This window comes from Buceros rhinoceros, unplaced genomic scaffold (assembly GCF_000710305.1).
Source record: "Buceros rhinoceros silvestris isolate BGI_N320 unplaced genomic scaffold, ASM71030v1 scaffold44588, whole genome shotgun sequence".
NCBI classification, from domain to species: Eukaryota; Metazoa; Chordata; class Aves; order Bucerotiformes; family Bucerotidae; genus Buceros; species Buceros rhinoceros.
In genome coordinates, this window is record NW_010429426.1 from 1,114 (window position 1) to 10,778 (window position 9,665).

Sequence of the window (9,665 nt, forward strand, 5' to 3'; positions counted from 1 at the left end):
ACTGATCAGAAGATAGGAAGTAGTTCTTGATACTGGCAGTTCAGGTGCTTCTGAAGACTGAAATGAAGTTGATTACACATCACTGACTTTTCAGTAGATGAGGTTTAATGGATTTTAGTATATACAGTGTATGGAATAAATGGCCTTAGAACTTCATTAATCTATAACAGCTGTAAAATATATGTTCTTTTTCATATGCTATTATAAACAGACTTCTGTAAAATAGGGGGAGCAGTGATGTAACTAAAGATTAGTGAATAATGTAGTTTACATGTCTTCAATCCAAAGCTGTATGGCTAGATTGAGTGGGTAAAAAAAAAAAAGCTGAGAGAAGCAGAGGGCTGGACCTGGTTATATGAAACCATATCTTCCCTATGAGTCACTTGCAATGCTGAGGTCTGTAAAAGGTAGCGCACACTTCTGCTTGAGTTAGCAGCTTAGTGGAGGCTGTCATTCTCTATTTGGACTGCCCAGTAAACGAATGACCCATACATTTTGCATGGACTTCACAGGTCTTGGACAGCAAAGGAACGTGTGTTTGTTCTGTGGTTCTGGGTCTCAAGTGACTTCCTTGTTGGCTGGTAGGTTTCTGTTAACAGTGAAGATTTGTTAGGGACTACTGTAAAACCGAGTTTTAAAGTATTAATTGGGTTCACTGTTAAGACTTTATCTGCAGACCACAGTTAGGAACCACTCTTTTAGTGTGAGTCTGCCATTTTTGACAGCAGAGGTTTTCATGTAGCCTGGAGGTCATGGGAAGCACTTCAAGGAAAGCCCTGACTGATCTCAAGGCTGGTTATGCAAGTCTGTAGTGAGAATCCAGATATTCAACCAAGTTTGACCTAGCAAGAGTTGTCACTACTCAAAAGTTGTAACATCCTCAGATTCTCTCTGTAGTAACATATAAGCCCTTTAGCCAGAGACTGCCAAGCTATGATAGTGCTTAAGAGTTGTTTAAAGAAAACGTGGTAAGTATGTTGGCACTGGCACTAGCCATAATATTAACAGCTTTGTGGGAGTGAAGGAAAAGACAGTGGAAACGTCCAGGGACTTTAATAATATCTGACAGGTTTTTTTTTCTTTGAATCAGTTTAGTATATCATAAATTCAGTTGCTGAACAGAGGAGAACTTGCTTTTAAGCTTCTAAGATTATTTTAAGGAGTCCCTCCCTGGTTCTGATTAAATCTGATCTGTTATCTCTATAATTTATGCCACTATTAGCCATCACTGTAGGAACTGTATAATTGTAAATTACATAACCATGATGTACTGGTGGTATGTTATAGTTCATGTAATGACTATGTGAATTTAAGTGAAGTAACAAAGTTTTTTTTGTACCAACAGTTTGCACTTAAATCCTTTTACGTAAACGTGAAATCTGGGAAATCATGAGTAGCTTCAGCAATGAAGAATTTGAATTCACCTTCCTTGAGGAAGGCTTTACTGCCAAGGATATCCTTGACCAAAAAATAAATGAAGTGTCATCTTCTGTAAGTATGATAGGAAAATCAGTGCACTTTGTGACACTACAAATCTATAAACTGATGAAATAAGTTTTCTTTGTGGATTTTGTGCAAGGCAGCCTTCTGAAATGCTGACCTCTAGGCTCATCCTGTTATCCATTGTAACTTTAAGATGTGTGTTTGCTCTAGGATGATAAAGATGCCTTCTATGTTGCTGACCTCGGGGACATTGTGAAGAAGCACATGCGATGGCATAAAGCCCTTCCTCGGGTAACACCCTTCTACGCTGTAAAATGCAACGACAGCAAAGCTGTAGTGAAGACACTTGCTGTTCTTGGTGCAGGATTTGATTGCGCCAGTAAGGTAAGATCTTGGCTGAGTGTTCTGATCTGTGATGTTAGTGTATGTTCAGCTTTACAAGATGTGTTTATATAAAACCAAGCACTGTCACTTTTATTGTACTGATTAGCTTGATCATCTGTCTAGAAATCTTTCACAAATGTAATCTTTTTCCAGACGGAAATACAGCTGGTACAGAGCATTGGTGTACCTCCTGAGCGAATAATATATGCAAATCCCTGCAAACAAGTATCTCAAATCAAACATGCTGCCAGCAACGGTGTACAGATGATGACATTTGATAGTGAAGTAGAACTAATGAAAGTTGCAAGGGCGCATCCAAAAGCCAAGTAAGTTATGCTAATTGTGCTGCGATTCTTGCTTGTGTTTCCAAGTTGTGAAAACATCTACAGTTAGCTGAAACTTGCTCTTCGATAGTTAAGACAGACTGCAAAATTATGAGCAAATAAAGCTACTTTTAGCCAGTGAAGTCTAATCCTGTATAGTTTACTGGCTTGTTAGGAAAAACCAGACGGGAAAGCTTGTATGTTTAAGGTAAGTCTCATTCTGAGGTCATATCTGCCTGATAAGGTTTTAAGTTCCAGTACAGAAGACATCATTAATTTTTCCTTTTCTAGGTTAGTCTTGCGCATTACAACTGATGACTCTAAAGCAGTTTGTCGTCTGAGTGTTAAATTTGGAGCTACGCTTAAGGCCAGCAGGCTGCTTCTGGAGCGTGCAAAAGAACTTGACCTTGCCATCATTGGAGTTAGGTGAGTTGATGGTATCAAAATAGTCAAATAAAATCAGATTTCTTTAAGTGGTCTACCTGACATTAAACATGCCTTTGCATATGGTGACTTGAGTTCTGTATGGACTAATTTACTAAATAGCAACTGATGTTTTGTATCTCTTCGTAGCTTCCATGTTGGAAGTGGATGTACAGACCCAGAGACCTTTGTTCAAGCTATTTCTGATGCCCGCTGTGTGTTTGATATGGGAGTAAGTCTAGTTCTACTTTCTCTGGAACTACTACTAACTGTTGTGGCAAAACGGAATCAAATGTAAAACTGTTCAGTGGGTAAAAGCTAGCTAAGTACTTAGTTTCACGTTGTTGGAACTCTTTAGGTCATGTTGGTTTACCTTGAGCAGTTGTGGAAAACTCACCTTCAGATGAATTTGAGATGCCAATTTTAATACAAGTGACTGTTACTGTAACAGAGCTAACTCATCATGCTGAAGTGTTAATGGAATTACTTTATATTGCTTTTGAAGCTAAAATGATAATGAAAGAACTGCTTTCTTAACAGTGTTGCCCTTAATCTCATTTTAGGCTGAACTTGGTTTCAGTATGTATCTGCTTGATATTGGTGGTGGCTTCCCTGGCTCTGAAGATGTCAAGCTTAAATTTGAAGAGGTATAACTTCGCTAAGAAATTCTCAGGTTGTGGTGTCTGGATTAAATGAAATGTTACTTTTGTATTGGTATGCAGACACACTTGTAAGAACTTGTCTGCTTGGTCAGAAATCGGATTTGGAGAAAAAGGGGGATTAATCTGAAAACTGATAATTAGATGAACCCCTTAAATATATAGCTAAATGACTGCATAAACATGCAGAGATGTCAAACTTGTAAAGGAAGTTTTAATTGTATGCTTGATTCTTACTGGTGTAGACTTCTTCCAGCTGATGCCATGCTTGAGAGTTTAGGGATTGGCAATGCTCCCAAATGGGATGAAAAAGTAGTCCTGAACCCGTACTGCCCTTCTGGGTGGCATGAGTGATGTAGCAAACTAGGTCAGTGTCTGATCTGGTTTAAACCTAACTTCTGCATCATTTTTAAACTGATCCGTTCTCCAGTCTGCTTTTGTACTTCTGCTTTCAGAAGAGACAAGGAGGCAGAGTATTGATAGGACTTCCACTTACAGCAGTGTTGTCGGAGTGCCTGCCAGTCTAAAGTTGTGCTAAGTGATACGTATTTACACAAGGAGGGGACAAATAAGTTACATAAACTGAGTTTCTGCTATAGCGATGTGGGCTGATGTTGCCTTGCTTGTAACGCCTCTTAATGAAGGCTGACTTCTAGTGTAGTAGTGACTTAGCTGAAGCAGCAAGAGCAAATGATGTTGTTGTCCCTGGGCTCCATGGTGTAATGCAGTCACGCTGCAAGTGGAGGCAGCTTAATAATCACTGATAGGTTCAGAACTTGGAAATAACTCTGTTCATGAAGGCAACTGAATTTCAAAGGTGATGATGAATAGAGATTGCAATGTACAAATAGTTGTTATACACTTGGCCAGTATGTCATGGTGAGCATCAAAGTCTGACTTCATCTTAGACTTCTAAAATAGCACCTAAATAACTGCTGAAGTACTAATATTGACAACTGATTCTTCCCCAGATTACAAGCGTGATCAACCCAGCACTGGATAAATACTTTCCTCCAGATTCTGGAATAAATATTATTGCAGAGCCAGGAAGGTACTATGTTGCATCGGCATTCACGCTGGCGGTCAACATCATTGCAAAAAAAATTGTATTAAAGGAGCAAACAGGTTCTGATGGTATGTAAATCTAGACCTAATCTTCTAGCCAACTGTGTATTTCTTTCCCAATATTCTCTTACTGGTATCTCAACCTTTTCCAGATGAAGATGATGCAAGTGACAGAACTCTTATGTACTATGTGAATGATGGAGTCTATGGATCGTTCAACTGCATCTTGTATGATCACGCACACGTTAAACCCGTTCTGCAAAAGGTATGCTCATTTAGAAGTACCAAATACTAGTCACGTGTCATAGATGTAGGAGAATCCTTGTCACAGCAGTCACTTCTCAGTTCACTGCTCACTTCATGTCTCCAGAATTTGGCATTTCCTTATGAAGCATGCAGTAGAATTAATGCAAAGCCAAGGCTGGAGAAGGATGTGCAAGCAGCTCTTCCTGCGAGGTGGAATGTTTGTACTAATTATGATAGTGTTTGTGGAAGTTCTGTTTTGATATCTAATTATACTCAACTCTTTTTTTAGCGACCTAAACCAGATGATAGCTGCTATTCCTGCAGCATATGGGGACCAACATGTGATGGCCTGGATCGCATTGTTGACCGTTTTAATATGCCGGAGCTGCATGTCGGTGACTGGATCCTATTTGAAAACATGGGTGCCTACACTGTTGCAGCAGCTTCTACTTTCAATGGATTCCAGAGGCCAACAATACACTATGTGATCTCAAGACCGGCATGGTTAGTAATTCTAAGTATCTTGATCTGTCAGTGCTTTTGATACAGATGACTGTAGTGATGGCAGTTGGCTGTCCTTTAACAAACAGGGCCATAGTCCTGATGCTGTTGCTCTTGGAAGACCTCCTTGTGGTGTTGGAAGAAGGCAATGCCTCTGAAGTTTTTTGCTGTGTGCTTAGAACGATTGTAACACTGCCAGTTCGTTACTCTTGGAGGTGCTTTTAAAAGGGGTAATGTTAGGAGCCTTGTCAGTAACCTGGGCTTCTAGCTGGTGTTTCGCTCTTGCACAACATACAGAATTATTACAGATTCTTCACAGTTAGCTTCTGTGACCAGTAATTAGACCAGTCAATGGCATTTGTAATAGTATGGATTCTTCTAATCTGATAGCTTGCAAAATCCTGACTGCAGGAGACAGGAACACTCAACAACACCGTCTGTCTGTTTATTTAAGAGCTGTTCCTTGGTTTAGGTTGAGCTCTGGCTCATTGTTCAGTGCAGAGTTCTAGATCTCAATAGGAAGTTATTGAACAGATAAGCAAAGAAAGCAGAACTACCTCTTGAGTATGAGGATAGTGTGGAACTGCACCCTAAAGAGAAGTTTAACCTGGATGCTCCTCCATGCAAGACAGGTTAACAGATTGTATCTTCTACAACAGTGTGATTTCCTGTAAGAAGAAGCCCTCACCTCTGTACTTTGCCTACTAAATCAGCAGAGAGCATTTGGGGTGGTATTTAGGGTATTTAGGTATTTGGGTGGTATATAGGGCTGTAGTATTACCCTAAAGTGTGATTAGCTTTGCTATTGAGTTACTTTCAAATTTACTGAAAAAGCGTAAGTCCAGGGGAATGCCTGCTGTGAAAGTAAGAAGCTTCCTCCATTCCTATACTAGCCTTGCATCTATAAGCAAGGCTTGTATTGTTTCTTCAGTGAAACCTCCTGTCAATTGAAGCATTCCTCAAACCATGTGAAGCTTTTGGATTTCCCCTGAGACTCCAAACTTCTGTCTAATTGAACTAAAAATGGCTCTGCAGAAAAAGAATTAGCTCTTCACTATAGCACTGGGACTCTGTTAAAATAGAATACTTGGTCTGAGGCATGTTGAGTTTAATTACACAGAATAACCATCACCCAAGGCTACAGCCCACTTTCAACCCAACACAACATCCTGCATTTTCTGTGGTACGAGCTGGCCCTTAACTGAGGAGGAGGTGTCAACGGAGTTATCGTGCAGATCTTCCTAGCACAGGCAAAAGCTTTTTGGAATGTAATCTACATGTACAGAAATGTACAGCTAAACTTGTGGGTAGATAACTGTGAAAGATAAGGATTACATATGTCTTAAGTAAAAGCTAGTAGCATGTGGGGAGCCATGTAGTAGCACAACTTCTTGCCTTGCGTACAGTATAAGATATCTAAAGTCCAAAAACTAAGTCAGCTGAAGTCCTGAGCTTGTCTTTCAGTACAACTCTTACGTGAGCATGGAAGAAGTTACACAATTCTCACTGGCCGGCTCCCTTGCATTCCTGGTCTGTTATCCATACTTCTACTTGATTCAAGTTACCCAGGAATATGAGAGTGTGGGTGACGTAGGTCTGAAGTTCTGAACTAATGACCATGAAGTCATTGAATCTTTATAGTGTGCGGTAGCTCCAGATAGAGTTGTACATCTCCGCAGATCTACATCCTACCCAGAAATGACGAAACCAGCTTGGTATTGGCACTTGCCCTAACTAGCCACAAGTGACATGCACAGATTCTGGCTTTGATTATTTTGCTCTGGTAATAATCTCCGAATTGCTGATGGTGAGGAAAGAGTTGATTGCTTAACTGCTCCCCAGCAGTGTGTGTGTAAAAAAAAAAAAAAAAAAAAAAAGAGAAGAAAAAAGAAGAAAAAAATTCAGACACGCAGCAGCTGTGGTAAAACTTCCGTCTCTGTTCCTGCTAATGATACTGTTCCAAAAGCACTGTGAGAGGGTTCTAAAAGAGGTTGCCGGTGCCTAGCTTATTTTTGACACATTGTAGTGAAATATTCTTTTGACTGTTGCTTTTTTGTTCTTTATTTTTTCTAGGCAACTAATGCAGCAGATCAAGGAGCAAGGGTTCCTAGCTGAAGTGGAGGAGCAGGATGTTGCTAGTTTGCCACTGTCTTGTGCCTGGGAAAGCGGAATTGAATATCCAGCAACTTGTGCTTCAGCTAGTATTAATGTATAGGTAATATTTAGTAACTTACTGCAAGATTAGTCATTGAACTTAGGGCATTTGGGGGACCATTAACTTAATTCTTGCTAGAATTTTAAAGTGTTTTTTTTAAAGATTAGATTTGGCATAAATGCAACACAAATGACTAGGAGATGGGTCACAATTATCTGTGTTCCTATGGAAACTATTTGAATATTGTTTTATATGGATTTTTATTCACTTTTCGTGTATGCTACTAAAGACTGACCCTCAACTGTCAAACAAGTATTTGTAGCTTGTGTATGGCAGTGGGCTAAGCTTAGTGTTTTGTGACCTACCTGTTTTAAAATAAAGTATATTGAAATAGCTGGTCCTGTGTTTGGTTAATCTATAGATTATACAGATTAGATTTCTATAATGGGTAGCTTTTAGAGCATATATGAAGACAGACCAGCTGCTGTGAGCCCAGAGCTTATTAATAAAAGAATTACATAATTACATTTCCTCCCCTACCCTTGTGCTCCCAATTTACTGAAGTGAAGGAACCCCTTAGAGGGTAGGGAAACTAAACAGTGTCTTTTAAATATGTGATTAGAAAAAGCTTGACTGTCAACAAGTTGAAGATTCTGCAAATTCTTGTGGAATCACATCTGTCCTTTGCTGTTGAACATGGGCTTAGCTCAGTTGCATATTGCATGCAGTGCTGTTTTTATTTATGTTAGTCTCTAACTGCTGTGGCCAGGACTGATGGTTAAACACATTGAGAGAATACAGCACAGGCTCCATGGCTACCACTGACAAGCTACTTACGTGTGCAAGGATTAAAATATGTCATGGGAAAACTTCAGAAGCTGAAACTGTGGCTGACTAGTAGGTGATGACTACTCTCTGACCCTTGTTGCCTAGGACTTCAGTATAACATGGATGATAAGAGATGGAATTTGACATCCTTTGTGCTTGCAGTACAATTAAAAGCCCTTGTTTAAGGTCATGAAAATACATTCTACCCAAGTCTAAACTGACTTTGGATTAAATGTGATAGATGACACTAAATAGTAAATACTAGGAGTTAATACAGGGTGTGTTGATAATAAAGTTAGTGAGTCTGCTTACTGGAGTAGAGCATTGTGACCTGTACTTAACCTAATGCTAGTTTGCTGCCACTTGTTGCACTAAAATTCCAAACTGCTTCTGACAAATTCATTTTTGCTGAAAGGTCCTGGTCTGCAGGCATCCCTTAGCAAATGCCTGGTGTGTAAAGAGGGAAACCTTAATGCATTGAGGAACTATGTAAAACTTAACTTGGCACAAGTGTTAAAATCTAAAATGTCATCTGAAGGGTAACATTGCTAGCAGAAACTGTGGCTCTAGCAAGATGAGAAATAAAGCTGTTTACAAGCAGCTGTGAAAGACAATATTTAACCTCCATTCTGTGCTTTCAGCTGAGGCTACACTTAAGTAGATGAACTAATAGGGTAAACAGAAGCAATGGTACTGCATTCCTGATTCTCTTGAAGCATCCCAAGTGATTTTTTAATTATTATTATTAATTTGCTTCACACCTAGCTTCAACCTTGTTTGAAATAGCACTTGCCTTTGTTCTCATGCATATAGTTGCCAGCTGTTTGACTTATTAATTCATGGGGTTTGTCAAAAAACAAAAAAAATTGGCATCTGTTTCTTTGCTGGAGATCAGTACAGTGGCAACTTGCTAATAAGCATTTTGATTTACTTATGCTCCCCAAAACAGATGTAGCTGACATCACTACTTTATCTTCCTCTTAGATGTCTGATATGTCATGGTGTCAACTGGTGCTCTGTAAGCCATGTCTAAAGAGATTATCAGGTGCTTAAAAAGAACTAAATCTTCTTGAGCATCATCTGTGTTAAAACCAAGGGGTTTTGCTAGCTGACTTTTAGTACTTTGGGAGTAATAAATCTTTACAGTAATGGTGGTATGTTTTTAAACAAAAGTTTCTCATTTTAAGTGGGATTATGAAAAACTGTTCTGGGCTTTAAGACACTGAGATTATATCCTGTGCTGCTCCTGGCCTTCATAGAACATACACGATGGCAGTGATGGCTGTGGGTGAAGGAATGCTGTCGGTGAGGGGCTGGGTGGGTGATGGGCAAGCTCCTGTCTGCCCCGTACCACCAAGGGCTTTCTGCTGGGAGGGGTGGCAGGGGTGTGGGGAAGCCCCCTTGCGTGCAGTGCGGCCAGCCTGGCCTGGGTGCTGCTCGCTAGGATGGCGAGCTGCTGTTGGGCTCCTGGATGGGGTTGGCTGGGTTCCCGAATGCTGGCCAGGTTCCCAGATGACCACCCCAGCCTTCTCGAGTTCGCCCTCAGCCTCACTGCAGCCTGCTGAGCTGCAGGGATGGCTGCGAGCGAGGCTGTACTGGGCAGATGCCTGGCTCTCTGCTTGTGCCGCTGTGATTTGC

The 9,665-nt window shown here is 40.3% G+C and overlaps 1 protein-coding gene across 1 annotated transcript; it reads left to right on the forward strand.

Annotated features, from left to right (window-relative positions):
* The first annotated feature begins 1,344 nt into the window (after positions 1–1,344).
* On the forward strand, positions 1,345–7,592 carry ODC1 (ornithine decarboxylase 1). Its single transcript, XM_010142628.1, has 10 exons — positions 1,345–1,491; positions 1,654–1,827; positions 1,981–2,153; positions 2,442–2,576; positions 2,724–2,805; positions 3,137–3,220; positions 4,204–4,366; positions 4,450–4,562; positions 4,833–5,047; positions 7,118–7,592. The coding sequence occupies exons 1-10, from the start codon at positions 1,390–1,392 to the stop codon at positions 7,257–7,259; spliced, it is 1,383 nt and encodes a 460-aa protein (XP_010140930.1). The 5' UTR covers positions 1,345–1,389; the 3' UTR covers positions 7,260–7,592.
* The last annotated feature ends 2,073 nt before the right edge of the window (positions 7,593–9,665 follow it).

What these genes read in the sequence shown, in the direction of transcription:
- ODC1 (XM_010142628.1), top strand. Translation starts at nt 1,390, where the DNA reads ATGAGTAGCTTCAGCAATGAAGAATTTGAATTCACCTTCCTTGAGGAA. An exon ending in GATTTGATTGCGCCAGTAAG is followed by an intron (nt 1,828 to 1,980) that starts GTAAGATCTTGG and finishes ATCTTTTTCCAG; the next exon opens with ACGGAAATACAGCTGGTACA. An exon ending in CTTGCCATCATTGGAGTTAG is followed by an intron (nt 2,577 to 2,723) that starts GTGAGTTGATGG and finishes ATCTCTTCGTAG; the next exon opens with CTTCCATGTTGGAAGTGGAT.